The sequence below is a fragment of the Calypte anna genome, chromosome Z, assembly GCF_003957555.1.
Source record: "Calypte anna isolate BGI_N300 chromosome Z, bCalAnn1_v1.p, whole genome shotgun sequence".
NCBI lineage: Eukaryota > Metazoa > Chordata > Aves > Apodiformes > Trochilidae > Calypte > Calypte anna.
In genome coordinates this window covers 40,204,076-40,228,918 of record NC_044274.1, presented here as the reverse complement: position 1 = coordinate 40,228,918, position 24,843 = coordinate 40,204,076, and the positions used below count along the sequence as shown (strand labels likewise).

The following is a 24,843-nucleotide window of genomic DNA, read 5'->3' as shown; positions in this document are numbered from 1 at the left end:
TGAATGAAGAGTAGTGTGTGGGGTTTTTAGGGTGTCTTAAATCAAATTACTGTAGAGGCTGCAGTGACAAGTGCTGTTCATGAAAGACTTGATGTAGCCCTTCTAATCGGATGGATTTTCTTACTGTGCAAAAACTGTTATTACACGCTGTGTGAAACCAGCTGTCCTGCAAGGGAAAGAAATTAAAACATCTGACCAAGAGGTCACTGGTGAATAGTAGCACAAGATCTATTACCATTATTAGAAGATCATGAGACTCTAGAGGACATCCGTTCTTTTATGGTCTTTCAGCTGCTGGAATGAAATAATTTAGTGCTAAATTACATCCTTTTGGGAAATACACTTGAAGAGGCATTACTTTGTGGGTTTTGGTGGCTGGGATTACATTAAAAATAAACAAAAAGGTAAAATACATTTTTATTTGGGTAAAAAACACATTTAGTGATATGTTGAAGTGGATTTGGCACACTCAAGTGATGCCTGGTGTATTGTTCTATGTCTCATTATGTTTGGGAAGTAGCTGTAGGGAAACAATCAAATTACAGTCATATGTTGTGGACAGATTTCCATGGTTCAAGTTTATTGGATCCTGCTGGAGTACATTAAACTTTTGAAAATTCAGGTTACGTTCTCTAAAAATTATTTTTGAGGTTGGTTGATTTTATAGCTATTGTACTTATCCTCATTTGTGCACTTGTCTGAAAAACTGGTTCTTTCATTTGTGTGACTTGTTAAGTATTTTTCTTTGCTCGCTGCAGCAAGATATGCCAGAGTTCTGAGTAATTTTGAAAATGTGCTCATTTCACTATCTTGCCTACTGGAGAACTAGATTAATCTCTTCCAGAGTTGGAAGATGAATCTAGATGGATCTCTCTTCCAAAATTCAGCCTGACATTTCTCAGAAATAACATCTGGATGATACTTATTTTTTGCCTTTTGGTTAGATTCTGATGGTTTGTTTGTTTGTGAGAGTTTTTGGGGAGGGAGGGTGGGATGGAAATGAGCTTTTAATATTAAAATTGACCCCAAGGAACCCTCCACCATACCCACGTAAGCAAAGAAAGTGTGGTGTGAATAATGTGAAGTGATATTCTAATTTTAGAATTTAAAAGGGGGACAGCATGTGTTATTAGGATTGTTTTTTTGAAATGGGTTTTTCCTTTTGAACATGACTTCACTTGCCATTTTTTCTGGTTGGCTTTTGTTCTTTGTTCTGACACAAGGGCTGAATGGACACGGTTTCTCTTCAGTAAAATGTAAAGAAATATGAAGGAAGAGGATTATCTTCCTGTACTGCTATCCTCTCTTAGTTTGTGCTTTGGAAGAATAAAAACTGCCCTGTAGCTCAGAAAAAAGAAAAAATCAGACCACCAAATTACATAGAGTAAGAGCAGTTCTTAAATATTAAATAAAAGCATTTTATTAAATAAAAGCATTTTGTCTTGCATGTTTAATCTTACTTTTAAAAAGAGTGTTTTTTACTTACCTCAGCATCATTTTTGAGAAGAAAATTATTTTTAAAAAAAACTTGTGTGATCTTGAAAAACCCTTTTTTGGGTTGCTAATGGCAGACCTGACCTAAACACTCTTATCTTCTGGGACTGCAGGGGGTGCAGAGGGCAGAGTTCTCAGGCATCATGCGTCTCCTGCTTCCAGTGCACTGGAAGCTGATGAATCATGGTATCAGCTTCTTGGAGCTGTTATGCCCTTCATGATGATTTAAGACAAACTTGCTATTTAAATGAGTCCCCGCATAGTATATCCATTAAATGAGGTAGCGAAGTAGCTTTGCTATAGTAGAACATTTTGGGTTTTTTCCTGATGTTATAACTTACTAATTTCAAAACAAATACGCTTCAAAGAACAATAATGAAGTATGAAACTAGCCTTATAGTAGCTCATGCTTAGTCTTTTCCGGATAGTTTTTAAAACCAAATGTAGTGTCTGTTTATCAAATGTTAGCATAGAAATTATTGTAGAGCTTGGATTTAATACCTGTAGAATGAGCTTCATAATTACAAAACCAATGCAGACACAGGACTTTGAATGAGCAACTCATCATAGCTAATGAATGCTAGTCCTGAGAAAATTGACTTTAAAGAGTCAAATGCTTTTATAACTAAGGATTAGTGCAATTTATTTTGAGTGTCAGTCTCGTTGCCATATGTCTAGCCCAATGTAGCTACAACTGATAAAAGTGCAGGCACTGAGCCATCCTTAGGGAAGCAGGGCTCCGTCACACAAATGTTACTTGTGAAGACCAACACCACAACTCTCTGTCCTGTCATCACCCATCTTCATATGCTGAGCATGGACTGGGATATCCGTCTGGTCATTTGGGGTCAGCTATGCTACTGTGTCACCTCCCAGCCTCTCCTGCATCCCCAGGCCCATTGCTAGTGAGGCAGTGAGTCTGCTCCCTGTCTGAGAAGCAGAAAAGGCCTTGATGGCACAGCAATAGCTAAAACATCCCTGTATTATCAGCACTGTTTGCTGCACAAGGACAAAACATAGCCCCAGACCAGACACTAGGAAGAAAATTAATCTTTTCTCCAGCCAAAACCAGCACATAACAAGCACTGCCTGACATTATCTTCAATCCAAACACCTGGAAAAAAAGGGGAGGAAGGGTGCTATCTAAGAAGATAGTGGTGTCCCATAGAACAAACAGTGTTGAGTTTTTTGTCTGTGATTTGGAAGCAGTGATTACAGAGGAATTTATAGAAAACCTCAGATTTTGATTCATTATTCTTACTCTTTAGTTTTTGTGGACTGAGACAGAACTTTTTACAATGAAAAAATTTATCATCTGAAGTAAAACTACATACTGAGAGAATGTTGTAGCAGAATTTCCCATTAGTAGTTTTTTCAGCCAATGTATGTATAAACCACCCATATATATATATATATATATGTATGTATGTATATAAAAGTTAGATTTAATAAAATAAATTTTCAGAGATGTAAGGTTGCTGAATTGTAGATTGGGTTAAAGATTGGATCCAACCTTGTAAAACGAGAGTAGAGGTAAATCTCTCTTCCTTTGTTGACATTTTAGAGGCAGCTCTCTGGAGCTTTTTCAACACATACTAAAGAATGCATTAAATTCCATTGTATTATATGGCAGGTGTGTGGAATATGATAGCATAAACAGAATTTCTCTGTAATAATAGAACTGAATTGGAATTGCTTCTTTGTTGTTTTGGTATGCATTTCAAAGTACAGTTTTTGTAATTACATTCTTTCAATGTGCCTGTAATGGAGTTTCAAGTAAAATTTAATTTATTGTGCAAAATAGGTTATTGCAGTGATTACAGCTGAACATATGTAACAAGGTACTTTTAAGATGGTAACTTAGAAAGAAATAGATTTTGAGTCCTAATTATAGACTTCTGAATTATTCTTTCTGTTCCCTATTAGCCAGAAAAATAATGAAAAAAAGTAGGAGTTTCTAATACATTCTGACAACTTCACAGTCTTCTGTTAAGATACCATGTTGGCAATCCAGTTACAAGTTTATTTCCTGCTTCTGCTTTATTTTAGGTCCCAAGTCTGATCTCAGTTCTGATATTTAAGTTGGGAAGACCTTTGGAGCCTGTATTGTACAGGGATATACTGTATACATTGCCTACATTGGGTGTACACAAGGTGAGATTGAAAAAACTCTAGTGAAACAAAAATTGTATCAATAAAAGGTCATTTATTTAATAAAAAATTGAACAAAGCTATGCATAAGTTGTATAAAATAACTGAGTTGTAAATTTCAGCATAAATGTCTAATATTTTGGATGGGATGTCAAATGTGTTGTAAAGGGTGAAATGTAAATTATGCTTTGTATGCACTGCATGCTCATATATATATTTTTATATATAAATATAATTATATTATGCTCTTGAACTCATTATTTTTTAAAAAAATTTCTTCCATTTTCTTTGTAAAATAAGGATTTGCAGATTAGTATGTGTTCTTGGACCTAAAAAATAAGTGACGTTTCATTAAAAAAATTTCTTTCAGGTGTGTGTAGCTCAGATTCTGCGTGCCATACACATTCTGGGGAACACACCAAAGCTTAGAGCAATTGCCTTGCGACTGATGACATGTTTATGGGAAAGACAGGTTAGAAAAATCTTTTAGTGCTACTAAAATAAGTGTAGTTGAAAAACTTCTTACTTCTATCCAAGGAAGGAAATTAATTTTAGAACATGGCTTATACTAATAGTATAAAATGAAGGAAGTGGTGCCTATATTGATACATTCACTGTTCTAGTGAAAAATTTCTGTGGTCTGCCCTACCTTTCATGAAACCTTCATATCATGGGATCTCAGACTGGAATTAGGAAAAAAAATAATTTGATGAGCAGTGTTAATGCTTTTCATAATGTGCAGTAAGAATGAGACCTTAGCTAAATGACAGTCATAGAATGGTAGGGACCTCTGCAGGTCATTTAGTCCAACACCCCTGCCAGAGAAGGTTCAGTGTCTCCAGAGGTGGAAATTTCACAACCGCTCTGGACAGCCTTTTTGTTCCAGTGCTCTATTACTCTTAAAGAAGTTTTTCCTTGTGTTTCAGTTGAACATCCTGTATTGCAGTTTGTGAGCATTGCTTCTTGCCCTGTCACTAGACATGACTGAAAAAAATCAGTCTGGTCCCATCCTCCTGACACCTGCCCTTACTTTTAGATATTTCTAAGCATTTACAAGATCTCCCCTCAGTCTGAACAGACCCAGCTCCTTAGCCTTTCCTCATATGGTAGATGCTCCAGTTCCCTAATCATCAAAGTGTTTCTGTGCTGGTTCCTTGTCCTCCATGAACTGGGGAGCCCAGAACTGGATGTGGTGTTTCAGATGTGGCCTCAACAGGGCAGAGTTAAGGGGAAGGATCATGTCTCTCAACCTGCTTGTCACACTCTTCTTGATGCTCCCCAGGATGCTATTGGCTTTTTTGGCCACAGGAGCACACTGCTGGCTCGTGATCAGCCAGTTGCCCACCTGCTTTCCAGCACGTCAGCCCCTAACCTGTAGTATTATATGGGCTTGTCTTTTCCCAGATGAAATATTTCACATTTGCCTTCGTTGAAGCTCATGCGGTTTCTCTCTTCTCAATTCTCCAGCCTGTCCAGGTCATGCTTGATCTCAGTGCACCCCTCTAGTATGTCAGCCACCTCTCCCAGTTCTGTGTCCTCAGATAACTTGCTGAGGGGACACTGCTGAGAGTCTCTTTGTCCAGGTCATTGGGGAATATATTGAACAAGACTGGACCCAGTAATGACCCCTAAGGAATACCACTTGTTACTGACTTCCAGCTAGACTCTACACCACTAGTGGCAACCTTCTGTCTTTTAGCTAGTTTTTCATCCACTCCACTGTCCATTTACCTAACCCACACTTCCCAAGCTTGCCTATGAGAATGCTTTTCCTTTTGCCTCCCAATATAACCTGTCCAGATGCCCTTGACATCCCTTGCCAGGCTTAATCCAGAGAAGGCCTTGGCTTTTCTTGTTTCCTCCCTGCCCACTCTGGCAGCATTCTTGGAATCTTCCCAAATGGTCAGCCCTTTATTCCACATAACTGTAAACTTCCTTCTTCCCCTTGAGCTTTTTTGAAAACTGTGTTTATAAAGTAGCAATAGAGATTTGGTCTGCCAGTTAGATCTCAATGCAGCATTAGATTTAAATAATGAAGAAAAGCCAATTATGGTATGCGATAAAAGTGGTATTTAGAAGTCATGTTAAAGTGCTAGCAATCCTGTCACTAGATTTTGAAGATGTGAGTATAATTTTTTAATTATATCTTTCTAGGATCGAATTTACCCAGAATTGCAGAAGTTCTTGGCGATGTCTGATATGCTCTCTTTGTCTGTTGACAAAGATGCTCAGTGGGAAAAGCTGGTTGCTAAAGCTGCTTGTATAAGAGATATTTGTAGGCATAGGTAAGCGTAATTGTTACCCATCTTGCGTCTTTGTAAAGGAAAACAATATATATGTTTAATTTGAAAATCCTTTTTCAGAGAAGCTAAATAATTATTTTTTCCTGTTCTCTTTTATTAATCATGGGTAGTACATTTCTAGTTGCATGAGATACTGACTTAGTCATTGTTATTCTCAGTTCTGGCTTTTATATCTTACAGAAAGGAAATATTAATAATATTAAAATTACTTCATCCTGAAACAAAATCTGCATCCTATGCAGATACAAAGTAGAAACTTAAACCATACTGCTTCTGAATTATGAAAAGAGAGTGATGAAACATGAGAAAAATTAACCAGTGATCTACCTTCCGATCTATTCAAAGAAAGATTGTATGTTTTGTCACATGCAAATTACTGGTCTTTTCCAGAAAATGTCTCATTCATATAAAGCACCTAGATAACTGCTGTTTTATTCAAGCTCTTGCAGAAGTAGTACAAGAAACTACAGAATCAGCAGTAGACACCTCCTCACCATCGTCCAATAAAACACAACAGATACTGAAAGAATGGAAAGAAACAAGCAGCCCATGCAAGTAATGAAGGAGAGACAAATGACACTGCAGAAAAAAAAAAAAAAAAAAAAATCAGAAAAACATTGCTATTCAATATAAGAGAGCCAGAGGTCTTGCTGGCACAATCCCCACCAATACACAGTAGTAGCTACTTACAGAAATCTAACAAAAAAAGCAAAAAATAGTGTCTTCAACAGCACACGTACATTTTCTTCCTCAGTCGCTTCTTGAATTATGTAATCTTTTAGAATACACAACATCCTTGGGCAAAATCTTCCACAGCTTAGCTACTTGGTGATCTTTTATTTGGAACCTGATGCCTACTTTATTCTTCATGCCACATAGCCTTTTTAAGTACTCTTTATCTTTTAGTCTCCCCAGTTTTAGTCTGTCTCAGCTGCTGCTTAAACAAAACCAATTCTTAGTAAGTATTTGTGTAAAGAATGGAACTTGTGTGTATACATGAATATTGCTTGGAATCTTCATGTTTTTTTCTTAGGCCATACCAACACGGAGCAGATATGTTGGCTGCAGTTTCCCAGGTACTAAATGAATGCACAAGACCTGATCAAGCTACACCTGCTGCCTTAGTGTTGCAGGGTCTTCGGGCACTTTGTGAGGCTGAGGTAAGAAAACATTGGCTTGTTCCTCTTTTTTGGGCTTTGCTTGTGGATCATGGACTTTTTTACTAGTTGCCTTCTTTTTAAGAATGCATTGAAATGTTGCAGATTTTTTTTTCCTCTTACAAGTTTAGCTCCTCTTTTCCGACATTAGTTAATAGTTTCTGGAAGATAATATATGAATATATATGAACAATATATGAAGATAATATATGAATTCACTCCCCCATATGGTTTTCTGACTGATTCAGGGAGGTGTTCACACTCTTTTAGTAAACTTTGGAGAGACATTTATGCTGTTGGTTGAACCACTGAGCTGTTTGTAGTTGTATATCTAAAACAGAGATCCTCTTTGTATTGAGTCGTTTTTTTTGCTACAGCTGTGGTTAATCCCACCCTGCATCACCCCCCTAATTTCATGGACATATCACCTTTGCACATTTGAACCTTCTTTCATTATTTCTTGGTCAGTCGCAGTGTGTAGCACTTATGCAAAGCAGTAGTATGTTCTGCACTTCATGCAAGTTGCAGATATTTCTCTAGGTGGCTGTTAAGTGTAACACTTTGCGGTAGAGGATGTGTCCTGGTGGGTTTTGCTGCAAGTACATTCTGGAAAGATTATGATATGTTTTCTTTTAATTGAAGTGTATAGGGCATCTGAGTTTGAGGCAATCATAGTGGCAGATGTGGAACTGTTCTGCTATAAATGATGAATACCATATGTTGAATTGGGTTACTGACATATTTACTGTCTGGGTATACTAATTCAGTTTTAAGGTTTTACCAAAAATCAGGAAAGAAAGACTAATAATTCAAGAGTAGCTACCTGAGGATCATTTTGGAACAATGACAGAGGAGTCTGGTTTATACTTCTGATGAAGCTACTGGATTATTTTAATAAGCATTTCAGTTCTACTGGAATACCTTTTTTTCTCTGTGCATATTCTAGGAAAAGCTGTTAAAGTTGCTGAGAGGTGATGGAGTTGCTTAGAAAACTGCTAAATGAGACCCATTTCTAGTTGTAATTTCTAGTTTATTTGAAAAGCCTGATTCTGCTTAAGTAATTTTTTCAGAGTGCTAGAAGTTTTGAGCAGTATAAGTATGTCCTGACTTCAAAAAAACCAAGAAGAAAAACCCCTTTCCTCATTTGATGTGTTTTTTTGGGATAGAAGACATGCAGAATGTAAGATGATGACTGACTGCAACACTGGGAACTATCATCTATGTCAATCACTAGTGAAAGGCTTGAGAGCTGTTGTTACGTAATTGTGGTCAAAAAGAGAGGAATCTTGAAAGTTGCTTCCATTTGAAGGGACTGTGATGCCTGCAGATAGCAAAGGGTGAACTTGAACAACTATATAAAGAACTAAGAAATGTTGCAAGCCATTTTTGTAGCTAGTATCTTGCAACTGGTAAATGTACCTTTTCTCCTTACAAAGAATGTGAAATAATCCCAGTGTTGGCCCTTTTTTGTGGGTTGGGTTGGGCTAGGTGATCTCTAGAAGTCCCTTCCAGGTGCTCTGTTTAGCACCATGCACAGCTATTTGATGGGACTGCGGTAAATATGGTCCTGCGTTCAGTGGCGGTCTGGAGTGCCACATACTGAGAAGACAGGAGAATGCCTTAGGCAGGAGCATCCTTGTTCTGTCTGAAAGTTAAGACCCTTTATGCTGTTCAGTCCTGCTAGCATCTCGGTGTTCTGCAGGACTTGAGCCTTTTGTTCTTTGAGTTTATAATCTATGTAAGACTGGAACTGCATATATTGGACAAGTAAGTGGTATCATTCATCTGGGACTTTGGCCACTACCTCAAGGCTTAAAAAGTCTTAAAAAAGGGAAAAAAGTCATTAAAATTTATCTTTCTAGTTGCAGTATTGTGGTGTTGACCAAACTATTGAAATACTGTTTATTCACAACATTCAGCCAAGTATTAGATCATGTACAACAGTAATACTGTACTTACTGAATATGACGCTTACATGTACATGCATGGAAAAAAAATTCCTCAGTGTAATTGATTTAAGGGTTAATGCAAAATGGCTGCTAGTAACTGTCTATGGGTCACATTGACCTGGTAGAATAGTTATTTAATAGAATACTTATTTAATAGAAGCTAAGGAATTATTTAGGTAGTCATCACCTGTAAGGGAAATATATGTGCTAAACTGGTAACTATAGCAACCCTGAGATATGATGCTTACATGTACATGAATATGTGTGGAAAAAAAAATCCTCAGTGGAACTGATGTAAGGGTTAATATAAAATGCCTGCTAGTAATTGTCTAGGGGTCACATTGACCTGATAGAGGGTAACACAGAATGCTTGTTTAATAGGAGCTAAGAAATTGTTTAGGTTATCATCACCCTATGAGGGAAATATATGTGCTAAACTGATAACTAGAGCAACCTTGAGATAAGAAACAGAACATGTTGTCAGCTTGGCTGAAGACTGAAGAAATGAGCATACCTGGAGAACAAGAGGTGAAAAGTTTACCCAGAGAAAGACCTTTGCTTCATTTTTACTTCATCCCCAAGACCCCCCATAACCACCACCAGGAGACACTATGCAAGTGCAGGAGGGAGGATATCATGAAAATGACCTCTTGGGACTAATTTTAATACGAAGCGGGAGTAGGTGATGAATATGTATAGGTGTATTGGGAAATCTGATGAATATGTAGAACTTCAGTGTACATAACAAAAGCCTGATTGCGAGATTGGTGCTCACAGATTTCAGAGGAGTTATCCCCTCGTGAACCCAGCACTGAATAAACATACCCCTCTCTATAACTTTCTAAGTTGTAGAGCCATTTTCTGAAAGTCAGAATACTGTGTAAGATACCAGATGATTGTAATACCAGTGTTTATTTGGGACTTAATGGAGGGCAACTGACTTTGGCCTACCAAATACCCATGGTCCAAAGCCAATATATTGTTTCAATATACATGATAGAATGATTATATAATTCAATATAAATGATAGAAGACATTTGATGTAAGTTGTTCCTGCAGATTTCCATCTTCATAGGGTTTAAGACTGAAATGCTAATATGTCCAGTTGTTTCAAACAGTTTGCAACTGGCCATTGCTTAGACATGGTATGGGTATCTGCTAAACATGAAATTTCTGTTAGATTGCTGCCTATTTTTATGGCCTTTTTTTCACCTGTGAGCTGAAATTGGAGTTACGTGTATAATCCTAAAGAATTAAACGAAACAATCTTGGCCAAGTAAGCGTTTTATAGTCTTTCTAAATGACAATGTCAAAAAAGATCCAAGGAGTACACAACTTTATTAATTTCTCTGTGTATTAACATAAGGTGTATTTTATGTGTCCAGAAAACTAGGTCATTACAAAGTTAAATTGTCTAGATAGTTTAGTGTAGTAAGAAGCTTAGGTACTAATAGGTATGTCTGTCTTTCTGGTTACTGGAAGAGAGCTGTTTCCTTATTTTAAACTCTGTTTTGAAAAATGGGAAAGAGAGGCATGATTTTCTTGTGCGATGTTATCAGATTAGGTTTTTCTGGAAGTATACTCCCAGATTTTCAATTTCTGAGATATATTCAACTCAAAAGGCAGTCATCCTCAGTTTTTTAGAGAAGTCATAGTTGGCAACAAAGCCCAGATATTTGCTGTTGAATTTTTTTCTTACAGCTGACAAATTTCATGCATTTTGGCTGTTGGTGGGTATATTTTAACGAGCAAGCAAACAAAACTCTGATCTGTCAAGCTGGTAACCTTCTCATTTTACCATGCTGTACTACTACTGTGTGTTGGATCTGCGTGAGAATTCTTTTCTAGTGGTTGTTTTGCCACCTAACCACTAGGGTACATTTATTTAGTGCTATTAAATTTTGAAATGTAATTGTTCAGCTTTCTCTACCTTCTTACATACTAAAAAGAGCAGGCTGGGTTTCTTTCTATGCACAGTGTTATCTTTTTGTTGGAGGTTTCCTACTACTTGTTTTTCTGAGTTGAAAAAAAAGAGTGTGATTTTTCCAGCTTATACTGGATTCTTTGGGGCATAGAAACCTGCAGCTAGTCCTGTTTATTACATGATATTGCCAGTATATGGGTTTGGTTTCCTTTGGTTTTTTTTCATTTCCAATCTCTTGGGGACCTAATATCTGAGACTTTAGAAGCATATCTAAGTGATTTTGACTTCTATTAAATTCATTGTAACCTGTTTTATAGTGTTAACTGCAAATGCAGATTGAAAGGCTTGAATTTACTGTGTTCTAAGGACTTGGAAAGAAAATTAGAAGACTCCAAATTCATTATTAACATAATAAATTCTATGATTTTTCAACTAGTTTCACAGGTTTTGTAAGTTAACAATTGGAAGCATTATGATATTATCATCTGTGGTTTCCCAAAATTTTTCTTTGTTTTCTTTTCTCATTTATTGAAGGTATTATATCAATGACATTTTCCCACTTACTTTTGGATTTGTGCAGGTTTTGTCTTCTGCCATTTTGGTTGGATTTGATTGTGTTTCAAGATTAAGGGTGTTTTGTTCTGGAGGGCTCCCAGGGAACATAGCTTCCTCCATAATTGTCTTCTGCTGAACTCCCAGAGAAAGTTTGCTGTTAAGCTAATGTGAACAAATCAAGTAATGTCTACAGCTTTACATGTATTGCTAACAGTGTCCTATTTACTCCTATTTGTAGCTGCTTTATTTGCTGAAGTGTTATGCAGTATTGTTGAATGATGTCAGTTGAGAGTGTCTGATATAAGTGAATTTTTAATATGCTTGCTTTTTTTCTTTTTTTCTCCATATGGGCAATTCATTCCTATTCCCAAACAGTAAGAGAGAAGGCAAGTGCTGAAATTTGTTTAAGCTGAGTTGAGATTGCTGTTGGTAATGGTGCCCTTACCTCTTTCCCTCCAGGTTGTTTGCATCCGTTCTACATGGAATGCCTTGTCACCAAAGCTGAGTTGTGATACAAGACCCCTAATTTTAAAAGCTCTGAATGAATTGTTTGCCCTGGTTCCCTCATTAACAGTGAATACAAATGAATATGAGGTATGTAATTAACAGACTAAGTTGAGCCTCTGAGTGTATCTAGATGAGTTTTAAGTGTGCCTGCTTGGTTTAAATACCTTTGAATTGCATCCACTGGCTAATTCATATTAATCATGATGCACACTTTCATCCACTTTCAAAATTTTAGTTTCCATTAGTGAATTCTGCGAGGTGAGACATTCCAGTGTAAGGTTCATCACCAGAATGTGAGGACATGCAAATGTATTTGCTTCAAATGTGTCCCCCTTGTACTTTCCTAGCTCAGTGAATGGTGATGTGGCAGCAGCTTTTTTCAGTTAACTGCCTCTTATTTCAGCGGCTTATTTGGTTAAAGAAAATCTAAATGCCTCTTCTGTTTGGTTTTGTAGAAATTCAAAGCTCAAGTTATCAGCTTCCTTTGGAACAACACACAAAACAAGGTAGGTGATAAAACTGCAAATTTTACTTCCTAATGTCAGCAATTGGATATTAAGTTTTGTAACTTTCTGTCAAGGTAAGGTTATGGGTGTCAGCAATCTTTTTTTCTAATAGGGTTTTGTTGGTGTCATTTGACACTTTTTTTAAGCAATGTAATGCATGTGAAAGGCAGTAACTGCCACACCCAAAGAGAAATTTAACATGAAATAGGTGGACTCATCAAGTAGTCCATAATGGTGAAAGGTGCTCAGCAAAACTGCAGCTTTGACAGCCAGCTCAGTTCTTTGGCTGGCTGTTGTAATGCAGTGGGGATGTAGGATGAGCATCATCATGGGGCTAGTAGAACCGAAGTATTTTAGTTTAAATGCATCTTAGATATTTCTATGTAAATTACTATCACATCAGTAATGGAATGTGGCAAGCAAAATGTTATTGAGCATAGGTAATGAATTGGCCTTACTATTTTGCATTGTATATGTAAAGAAAGCAATTAGAATCAAAGAATGGCTTGGGTTGGAAGAGACCTTAAGCATCATATAGTACCAACCCCACTGGATGAGTGGGGATACCTTCCACTAGATCAGCTTGCTCAAAGCCCCAACCAGCCTGGTGGTGAAAACTTCCAGAGGCATCCACAAACTCCCAGGTAACCAGTGGAGTTACTACCCTTACCAGCCTTAGAGTAAATAATTTTTTTCCTGGTGTCTAACCTGAATCTATCCTTTTCCAACTTAGCAGCATTACTCCTTACCCTATCACTACACACCCTTGTAAAAGGTCCCTCTCCAGCTTTCCTGTAGGCCCCATTCAGGTACTGGAAGGCCTCCATAAAGTATCCTTGGAGCCTCTTCAGGCTGAACAACCCCAACTCTCTCAGCCTGTCCTCATAGGAGAGGTATTCCAGCCCTTTGATCACCTTCGTGGCCCTCCTCTCGGCTCGCTCCAACAGCTCCGTGGCCTTCCTGTGTTGAGGGCTTCAGAACATGGCATAGCAGCCAGTTGGAATTTCACAGTAGGGGAGCAGAGGGGGAGTCACCTCCCTTGTCCTGCTAGCTGTGTTTCTTTTGCTACTACCCACCATATAGATGGCATTCTGGGCTGCAAGGGCACATTGGTGTCTCACGTTGAGCTTCTCATCAACTACTTGAGAATATGCCCCAGGAAAACGTTGTTAATTTAAAGTCTTTTTCAGCATTCAAAAGTTAGTGGATAGATTTTTTTGTATGTGGAGTTTCCAGTAGGTAGCAGTATCATATTCTATGCTAATGATTTTCTTTTCCTTCCTGTTAATTTCCCAGGATGCTCTTGTAGCCATTTCAGCCTATAAATCGCTCTCGTCATTTGGCTCTGAAGAACATAGAATTCTTCATCTTCCTGAACAGGTAACATTGTATGTTTAATAGTAAGGACATCTGACACTTCCATCAACATGGGTTGTATCCCCTCGAAAGGAAAAAGAGACCTTGTGCCATCTGTAGCAGATAACCATCAGAGCCTCATAGAGGGAGTATGAGCTCGTGCTGGTGAAGTGGGATTTTATGTCTGGTTTGTACAACTAAGACTTAGGAGAGGGTAAAGGTACAAGCAGAGGCTGAGTGAGGTCTATGCACTCAGAAGGTATTTTTTTCTTCTGTCATTAGTTATATCAGCACGTTATTTTGGGGTGCCTGATTTACATTTTATGCTCTTCTTTTAATGGTTGCAGTTGACACTTGACATTAAAATATCTGTTGTAAGTACTACTGCATCAGTTGCAGTCACACTCATTCTTAGTGCTTTAGTTCCTGAAGTGTGCAAGGAATTTTGAAAAGTAATTTGCTCCTTTAGGAATTAAGCTTAAAACTTCTGCATTTCTGTGCTGAACTTTTGCAATATAACATTTTGCTTTTTTGTTGGTAAAGGCAGCCAGAAAGGAACTGAAGTACTTACTGAAAAGGTTAACCTCTGAAACTTCAGTGTGATAAGTTGATTCAGTAATCTCACAAAATGAAAGAAAGAATGAAAGAAGGGAAACATGTAAAGCTATGTGACTTTTTTTTTTTTTTTTTTACATTAAACATGTAAGAGAGATTAGACAATTATCAGTAGTCCACTGACTTACATTGTATCGAATACTTCTGTAATTTTTTTATTTACTGCACTATTGTTAGATTGGCTCCATTTACGTATTAGAAAAACAAATATGTTTTCATTGAAAGCACTGTAAATATGTTGCAGTATTTCAGATTCTGAAAACTAGTCTAGACAATTAACGTCTAGCAGAAATGGTCTTTGTGTGATAAACTGCCAGCACAGAATGTTGCTTTAATTGAACAATGAGAATGAAAATTATGTTTTAGTAGTATTAATTCAGTTTATAGTGTCAAGATTCATTTATACTGTAACAGGTATTAATTGACATACCTATGTGATTTTTATTAATAAGTTTTGCCTTTCCTTCTGGTTGAAGAAAAGCTTTTATTCTTCCATCTTTAAATTAATGGAATGGAGTGGAATTAATGAAATGGGGATTTTTTTTTTATGTGCTTGTTATTTTCAACACTTTTTTGACACTTGGAATCATGAAAGATCATGAGGATTCAACATTTTTTTATATTGACATTCTCTTTTTAAAAATCTTTCAGGCACGATTGGAAGTTGACTCACAGGAGGCAGACATGAATGAAGATGGAGAGGAGGAGACAGATATTTTTGTTCCAGGTTCTTCATACATCAAACTGTTGTCTATAACACCAGCTTCTGTTTTAGGAGGTATAGTATATTCAGTATTTGAGGTTACTTAATTTTAGATTTATAATCACAGTGACTGCACAGGCATGACTTTATTAAAATGGACAAATGGAGCGTCTTGTTTTAAAGTGAAACCTTTTTTATGTTTTTTGTTCCTTAGTCTGGAGTATGGGAGTCTGTATGCACTATTACTGTTAACCTCTGCAAACTTTCTAGGGAAGCCTGGTGTAACCTATTTCAAGGAATGAGAGTGGGCAGGAAAATCAAATTGTGTAATGGGTTAATAGGCTGAGATAGGCAGCTTACTGGGAAGACAGGGAAACCAGAATGGACTTCAGAGAAAACAGACTGAATAAATAGATGCAGCCAGCACAGATTGGTGTATAAATGTATTTGCAAGAAGTTTTTCCAACCCAAACATTCCCTGAATAGATTCTTCCTCAGAGGAGTCTTCATCTTCTAACACTGTTCATTAGCATATAATACAGAACAGTTAAGTAAAAGCTTCAGTGACAAGCAAGAGTGGTTGTTCTGAGTTAGTTGCTCCAGTGAACCAGTATGAAATAGGATTCATGAGGCAATGTTGAAGACAGGCCAAGAGCCACAGTCTCCGTTCTATGGGAGCTGAATCTGTGCCATCTCATATGCTGCAATCCTCCTATTGCACATTACTGAGATGAATTCACTGATTCCTTACTGCATAGAAGGAAAAGGGCCAAGATGCTTTTTAGGAAAGACAGTCTCTGTTTTGCACATCAAATCAGCTGGAAGTTCTAAAGCAATCTTAGCTTATTGCTTGTGAAATCTCCTTTTTGCTTTTTTTTTTGATTCCTTAAGCTCTGAATTGTTACTTCTTTTTCTACCCTCCCTCTTTAATACTCCCAGGAGGAGGAAAATCATCTAGTTTTTTCAGCCTCTGCATTGTTCTTCCTGAAGAATTGAGCACTTAAGGCTATGGCAGCTTCAGTTAAAAGGTTCCAACCAGAAGGTGGGCTTGGTGATGACATTACTATTGAACTGTGGAATTTTTCTCTGAGTGTGGAATTTTCTTCTAAAAGTAGACTTCTTATAGCACTTGCTTGCGACATGCTGCAGTTCCAATTTACCATAGCTGTCTGCTTATGTGAAGTATTGGAAACCAAAGCTTTAGGTAGTATTTTCTGTCAGACTCTGTTAACAAATTATTTTTCTTTTCAGTTTCCATAATGTGTCAAAGCACCAGAGTCCACAGGGTATCAGAAGGGTGTAAGAGCTTTATTATTTTTTTTATTTTAATAGGTTTTCTCTATGGATGTCTGAGACTCCTGTGAAACTTGGTAGTCAGAGAATTTAAAATAATCTCATATAACAAACTATAAGCTTCAGATAATAGTTATTAATTAATTATTAGTAGTATTACTAAAAAGTATATCTGCAGGAAGGATGCTATGAATTTTGTTCCTGTGATGTTATGACTTTTTTCCCCTTCAGACTGATCCCAAGCAATAAAATGCTATGTGCAAGCATTTGCTGCAGATCGAGGTGTTTCTTTCAATTTATCTGGATTTAAATTATATCTGGCAATCTAGATCCTTGGGATATACCTCTTTCTTGAAGAATTGCTTTGGAATGGCTTTTAAGTATTAAATCCTTCGGCATAACTAGCAAGTATAGTAATGTGACAGCTGTAATACTTTCTGTGCTAGGGTGTCTGTCAATGTGGATGATGACTAGCAGAGAAAGAGCTGAACTCTTTCAGCTGAGCTATTGCTGAAGTCACCCTAAACAAAGGAGAACTTAGAAAAGTCTGGAGTAGTGAATAGTTTTTCCTGTCACTAAATTCAGTTTTGTTGGAAGAGTATGAGAAGAGCATTGAGGATTGTGTCCAAAGATTTATAGTTTCTGTCTGAATCACTATAGTGAGAATTGCTAACTACATTCTAAGGTTTTTGTTTGAAAAATATTTGTATTATATATTGAGGAAAAAAACCCTCAAACAACCCACATACAGATGCCTTTTCTGCCATGGCATAAAAACGTGCAAGACTCGGATTGCTACTCCATCATGAAGCTGAATTGGGAAAAAGCATTGCTGAAAATCATAGGAACTTGCTGAAAATAAGAACCATGAGGAAGTTCCAATATAAAACTACTTTATTCCAAGCTGCCAGTCTTTGACCCAGAAAAGATGAGTGAGTGCTCCTTTTGATTTTTTGTCCTATAGTTCATATTTAAAGCAGGACTGCGTATGATTTGGCAACTTGTATGGCAAATTTTCAAGCCATTGTGAAACAGCTGTTATACATCCTCTTAAAACTCAGCTGAATTATAAAAGGACTGACAGACTTTTCAACATGGCAGATTTGCAAAGTGCTGGTACAGCACTGACTCACGGTTGTGATACAGTAATGAATACCCTGCAGTCATATCTGTACATACAGACACATTTTTTTTTTTTTTTCAACACAGGTAATAATTTTCTCTTTCTGCATATACTTCTCTCAGTCTTTGCCTTGTGAGTCTTTTAAACCTCTTACACTCCCAGTTTTCAGAGACAATATTTTTCACTGCACTGGTAAACATCAGTTTTATGTCTCTCTCTTCTGTCAGTATGTGACAGTGTTTTTTGGTGTAGCAATCAAAGAATTCAATCAACAGCTCATGGAATAATTAAAGCTCGACTGAACTCGGAGCTTTTGCAGTATCAGCAAGTGTGGAGTCAGAGAGGCTTGCTAAGAGTTCTCAGCTTTAACCTTGAATGTTTATTTGAATGTTTTCACTCATAGTTTTTCTAAGGGTATCTTTCCTGAATCACTCACGTCATTTTGGACTTTTGGGTTTGTCAGTCATCAGGCTTGTGACATCTCTCCCCTAATTTGTTTGTACTTCATCCAGCGTTTGAAGAGTTTGCAGCATCACTTGTAAAACAGGAGATGACCAACATGCCCCGTGGTGTGTATCACTCTGCCTTGAGAGGAGGAGGGTCCATACGCACAGACCGGGGGAAGACTGTCGCTGGTGTTCCAAATTTCATGCTGAAAATGTATGAGAGGAATGAGCAACCAGGCATGACAGCAGGCCTTGCAGGTAAACCATCACTTTCTTGAAGTTAGATGAGTATGTATGCTGTTACCCAAAGATTTGTATAATTCTGGGGGTGAGTCAGTTTAAGAAACATTGATGTCTTACGCCACTTGCATTTTCTTACATATGCTTTTAAATTGTTGGATTGATTAAGTTTGCTTTGCTTGAGTTTGCTTGAGTACTTCACAGAGTTGTGAAAAACTTCTGAAGTGTTAGGATGAGTGTGGTTATTGATCTTCCTTTTTCCCTTCCCTCCCTCTTCAAGCTGGCTTGTTGTTTTGTTACGACCTCCCAGTCCACATGGGCAAAGATGGCAAGCCCATTCCTCGGTTTCTGGCCAGCCGGGGCCGCAGTTTCCAGCAGATGTTGGCGCACCTCATCCACAAGGTAAGGTGCTGTCTCTTCTTCCCTTTGCAGAAGTACTACACTTCTGTCCCTGCCTTACTACTTCATTTTTTTGCAGCAGCTAGAAATTACTATCAACTAAAAATGGCACTTATGAATGTATCATAATTAACTGAAGTTGCTATGATGGTCAACTAACTTGAACCGAGTATTTAAATACTTTTTTTTTTTACTTAAATGTTCGCTACTTAAGTATCTCCTCTGAAAATCAATAGAAAAAACAGAAGCTGACCTTTGCTTTACCTGCCTTGCAGATGCCTGGCTTGTATCTGTCATGTGTCACGTAGGTGACTAGTGGGTCAGAACAATGATGAGACTCTGTTGGAAACAGTATCTACACCTTGCTAAGACTTGTTGGTTTATTCTGTCTTTTAAATGTTTTAGCTCTGATCGGAGAGAGAGCTCTCTCAAAGGTTACAGTGCTGAAATCACTTTGGAGTGGTTTTCATAAAGGGCATGAAATAAGGCCCCACTTAACTATTGCAGGAAAAATTGTGCTTGTAACAAAATCTTTCAGAGAATATAGAATTAAGATACTTTCATGTTTAATATGAAAGTTGATCTTTGAAAATTTTGAGTACACTCAAACAAAATAAGTAGTTAAACTGAATCTAGGGAAATAAGTGTTCCTTTCCCAAGTTTATGCCAGTGAGAGCAATTACTAACACAAGTGGAAGTGTATTAATCTCTTTAGAAATTAATAAAATAATTCTGTTAATGCAATCATTTTGTATTGCTACAAAGGTTAATTTCATGCATCTGACAGTGAAGTTTCTGCTGACAGGACATAAATAAGAATGTATCAGTTGTATCCATCTGATATAAGCTGGAGAGTATAGATGACAATAAAAGAAAAAAACTTCTATAAAAGTTAAATTTTACATAATAAAGTCTTAGGCTTTATGTCTGAAAATGAAAACAATGTATGAATATCTGGACACTTTAAATACTTCTTTCCACCCAGCAATTCTTGTTCTGCTTTTCAAAGATAGAAGTGCTTAAATAGTCCCTCCTCTTTCTGTCCCATACACAGGCAGTTTGGTGCTATTAAAGATAATTAGATTTTGTGCTGTTCTGTGAGAGAATTCTTTTCTTCAAAGCACAGGATGGGTCCTATGTTAACAGCCAAACAGAACTGTGTAATAAAGGGATGAGTTTTATCCAACAGTCGTACCGTACTTGTTGAAGAGATTGGAAGAGGTAGAATGAATGAGATATGGGTTGCAGGTTGGAGCATATCTGAGTCTTGATTTTGGTTCGTGACTGGCACGCAACAGCTTTGCTCTCAGGTCCTGCTCCCTGCTTGTTCACTCTGTATTTGTTCACTGTCTTGGTCTCTTTGGAGCAAACACACTGGCTTCCTCTTTAGCAAATCTATCTGCAGCACAGTTTGCCTGAAGCTTCCAGTCAAAATGTGTGAATGTGTACTGTGATAAAATGGGCTGCTTCTACGTAGTGCAGTCTTACTACCTCTGTACCCTATCTCAAACGCTTCCACATGCTAGGACAGACATAAAATTTTTACTTATCATATAGCATCTTAACCTTTGTGGTTTTTTCAGTTCAAAAGGACCAAGAAGCATTAATAATGTCTTGTGTCCACAGAGACACCACACAGATCCCCACAGAAGCTAGGCCAAGTGGTCCAGGGACAAAAGCCATTCTGCACTTCAGCTGCACTGGGGCATTGAAATCCCTCTCTGTGTTATAGAAGTGTCAACAGGTGTCAACTTAAAGTATGAAGTACTTTAAATGGCAAGTTCTTCTCTCAAATTAGTGTAACTGAAAAAAAAACCAAACCATCCTTAAATACAAATCTCGAGTTATCTAATAATTTATGCAAATTAGTAGCTTTAACTTGCAAATTAATAGATGTCAGTTTTTCATCTTGACATCTTTACTGCTGAAGATGAAAGGAGAAACTGGAGATAACCCACATCATCACAGGAGTGTACAAGTAAAGCAATGAATGTTTTCTAGCTACTTCAGTACTTCAGTAGAGAGAGACACAGGAAATCCACAGGGATATTACAAAATATGTCTGAAGAGCTGATTTAGAGTAACAGGTTATTGTAGAGTAGATGTAGATGGCATAGGTTGGAAGGGACCTTAGAAATTATCTACTCTAGCCTCCCTGCTCTGGGCAGGGATGCCTCTCAACTAGACATCTTATGAATGAAGTGTAGACTTGCATAGCATTCAAAAATAAAAGCTCTACCTTATACGCAGCTGCTTCATTCTGTGGGACTTGGGTTCAGTACCAGAGGTTCTGGCGAAAAACATACTTAGTTATGTTATAATAAAAAGCATTTATTGACATGTTATATATAATTACAGGAGGATGGAGATCAGTTCTAAACTGCTGCTTTTCCCTGTTGTCCTGCTGAAGTGTGCAGTACAGTCACTAGTAAAAAAGTTAAATTATTTATTTGTATGTAGCAGCAGAGATTACAACATTAAGCAGCACATGAAAAATTTACTTTCCTCTCCTAACAAGCTACCTTCATACAAATATGACCTTAAAATTGTCTGCATGACAAAGCCTAGGTTTTTTTTTCTTTTTAATGTGGTGAATTGGGTGGAGGTAATGAATACCTAACAATGACTGAGAGACAATACAAAGAAGAAATACAAATATGTTTGAAATATAAGCCTAATCACAAAACATCCTCAGACAATTCTAATACATGCTTTTAGAGAAAATCCTACAAAATTTTGACCAAAATGTATCAGTACTTGTGTTCTCTGCCTACAGTGATTTAAAAGACAAAAAAATTATTCGTGCCTTTTTTCCTCCTTGTACAGAGAGATAGCTGGGGTTAGGGTTGTCAGGAAGAAGGTATTTGAGGCTTTGGCTAGGAGTGAATCCCTGAGCTCATGTGACTGAATATTATGTTTTCCTGTTTGTTTAGTCCTCAGTTTTCTTCTAGGGGATCAGAGTTCAAAAGTAAAAGCATGGATCTTAAGATGCAAAGCTATCAAATTGCACAACTGGTCCAAGAAAACCGAGTTAGTAGGATCTAGACTTGTATTTTCCCTGCAGAGTCCATAGGAATTAACACGTTTTTGCAAAGTCATTGCTTCAGAGTTCAACACAGCACATTAAGCAGTTTTTTTCAGGGATTTCATGTGACCAGAGTGACACTTCTGTGCTACTGCTTTGACTCTTTTTATGTTGGAGTTTTCTGTGATTGTTACTATGACTGTATAAATAACATAAGAAATTTTGTTAAAAGGAAAGTTAAAAGTTTCCTTTGAAGCACTGCAATGGCATAAACTCTTGAGATACCTATGAGGTGGATGTAAACACCAAGAAATTACAATTAATGAGGAGATAGCAAGCATCCATTTATTTGGTCTCTTAAAATCCCCAGCAGTTGACACTTCTGTAGTTAGGGATTAGCAGTAACCAATACATTGCTATACTGGGACAATAGCATTTTTAACTTTTCCATGATTTGATCTATGATTGCTTCTGTAGAATATGTACCTTCAGGTTACACATCTCTGTATTTGTGTGTGCCATTACTATATTTATTTTTTTGAAGACTGGAGCATGGGGTGGGGCTTAAGCCAACTGGTTTTAGTTTTGTGAGGTTGTTTATGTGTAGAAGTGTGATGCCTGAGATTCAACTACAAAAAAAAACCGATTGCAATTTTATACGTAGAGGAAAGAATTTCTTATTGTGTGTTTAAAAGTCTGAGGCATTCAAATAATAAATAACTGTGTTTAGCTGTCTTTGAAATCTAACAGTAACAACAACAAAGTGTAATTTACTGTTACACTTTAATGAGCCAGGTTCATTCTATTTCCTAGGGATTTGTTGCAGCTGTAATACCTGTGAGATGGGGTCAGAAAAAGATGTAGAAGGGGGGGTTCCAATGTTATTTGAACTGGTATCTGGTGAGAGGCAGAACAAAAGTTTAATAAGCAGTGTTAGATTTGAAACATTGAGTTTGCTCTTTACTGGTCACTAGTGACTTGAAAGAACATAATTTTTCCCACAGAGTGTTATTAGACTGGTAATTTAACAGAGCATATTAGCTTGTCTTTGAGATTACATGTATGATACTGTAGTCACAGTGGTCAGAAGTCACACAGACCATGGGCTTTCTTTGTTTTCTGTTCAGCTATCTGGATTATACCATGCAAGAAGTCCTTTAGGTTAATCATGGTCACCTGGGATGCATTAGTTAATAATTGCCTGTGACTGTTTCAGATTTTGGAGTAATTCTTTTCCTAGGAGTTATGGGAATAATCTCTTACCAGTTGCACTCCACCTTTGTTGTGAAAATGATTGAGAAGTAATAGTCCCACATGTTCACCTCATGTACCATGCATTTTGATGGTTCTGTAAATGTATGTTCTGGGTTAAAGTTAGTAGGTTTTCAGCTAGCTACCCATCTTTTCTTTGTACCTTTATTGGAGAGGAGGGGAACAGTTCATGCTACATGCAAAAAACACAGAGGCAACCTGCTTTTACAGCACAGATGTGGTAAAAAGTGGTTTTGAGAGTCTGAACTGATGCAGTGTTTTTAAAATGAAGAAGGATGGTCTTGCCTTTGTGTGTGCCTTAAATTTCAAGTGCTTTTTTGTGTTGGAAATAGCACAGGGTTTTTTGTGCAAATAATTCGTGATATTTACAGACGCAATTGCAATGTTGGGGGAGGGTATTGAGCTGAACAGTATTAAATACTGCTCTACAAATATTAATCATGTTAGGCATTCTGTATACGCATGGAAGAAGCATTCCCTGCTTCCATATTGAGTGCATTTATTAGATGTGCTGTGAAGACGTGCATCTTTGAGCACTGAAGTGGAAAGCTCCTTCTCATTTCTTTCCTGGTTTATTTTTGTGTAATCAGTAGATTCAAGGGCTTATTCAAGCCTTGTGTGTGAAATATCTTAAGGTGATAATTACATTTTCTGTAGCAGAATTCAGGATAGCACATTCTTCTGTGCCTAGGTATTTCAATAGGTGTAGTTCAAATTATGCATTACTTTGTGCTGGTTTCTATTACTGAATATACTGAATGTATCTCCTCGAGTGGTGAAACAGTATTCAGGAAATAAATCTGACAGATTTTTGCTTTTCATCAGTATCATGTACCTTGGAGAAAGTTTGTTTTATTTTCTCACAAGGAATACTGGAGGGAGGATTTGGAAATATATGCATGCAAGTACATTAAAAAGAGCCTCTGAACAAAATATAAGATTAAAGGAGGTGTTACTGCTGTTTCATTGATATGGCTACATAATGCTACCCTAATTTATTAAATCACTTAACCTGCAGTTTCTCTGTCTCATATATGAGAAGGGCATTTAAATAAATGCCTTAAGATTTCACTGACATACACAGTTTTTACAGCCACACATTTAGTGGAGCTGAACTGAATTTAGCAACCATGTGAGTTGGCAGGGCTGTTGAGGTGAAAACCTTTTGTACTTTGTAAAACAACTTACTGAAATTCCCAGTCTTCCTGCTTTACAGCAGATTCTATGATGCACATAAATATTAATGACATAATAATTTCTATGTTCTTATCTCCGTTAGGTATCCAGGGAGCTGATAGAAACATGCTTAATTTCAGCGTTCACTAATTTTGTGTTGTGTGCCCTCTGCTGGCTACGTGTCAGTGCAAAACAAGTGAGCAATAGACAAAGATCCATGACAACGCAAAGGCACTAGTGCTGAAAGAAAGCTCATCTAGATCTTGCTGCGGTGTTTGATTTTTAGTGGGAGTTCACTGGAGAGAGGAAATGAGCTTCTGATTTAATTTTAAATTGCTTTTCATCTTAGAGACAAAAAGGCAAAACTTGTGCCATGTGTATTCACAAGTGTTCAAGCACAGCAGTAGTTATCTCCTGTGGTTTGCCAGCATTCCTTGTATTAGGTTTTGGCCAATACTGCCAATATTTATGTGTCTTTTGAGAGGCGTGTCCTTGTTAAGCATTGATCAGCAGGCTCAGGCTACTAGCTCCTAGGCCATGCAGTTTCTTGCTGCCTCAGATGCTGCTGCTCTTCCTTGAAAACTTCTTGGCAGTCTTGTCTGGAAATGCTGGCTCCTAAGAACATCCCAGAAGCAGTGTGGCAGCCTTT

General features: G+C 37.4%; 1 protein-coding gene across 2 annotated transcripts in view; it reads left to right on the top strand.

Annotated features, from left to right (window-relative positions):
• Nucleotides 1-24,843, top strand: part of FOCAD (focadhesin) — a 98,845-nt gene that overhangs the window by 33,496 nt on the left and 40,506 nt on the right. For both annotated transcript variants that reach the window (XM_030467661.1, XM_030467660.1), the window contains exons 12-21: nucleotides 3,544-3,648; nucleotides 4,016-4,117; nucleotides 5,800-5,930; nucleotides 6,982-7,108; nucleotides 11,993-12,127; nucleotides 12,496-12,546; nucleotides 13,843-13,926; nucleotides 15,169-15,295; nucleotides 18,149-18,340; nucleotides 18,603-18,724. In XM_030467661.1, the coding sequence (XP_030323521.1) occupies nucleotides 3,544-3,648; nucleotides 4,016-4,117; nucleotides 5,800-5,930; nucleotides 6,982-7,108; nucleotides 11,993-12,127; nucleotides 12,496-12,546; nucleotides 13,843-13,926; nucleotides 15,169-15,295; nucleotides 18,149-18,340; nucleotides 18,603-18,724 (1,176 nt within the window). The remainder of the gene's footprint in view (nucleotides 1-3,543; nucleotides 3,649-4,015; nucleotides 4,118-5,799; nucleotides 5,931-6,981; nucleotides 7,109-11,992; nucleotides 12,128-12,495; nucleotides 12,547-13,842; nucleotides 13,927-15,168; nucleotides 15,296-18,148; nucleotides 18,341-18,602; nucleotides 18,725-24,843) is intronic.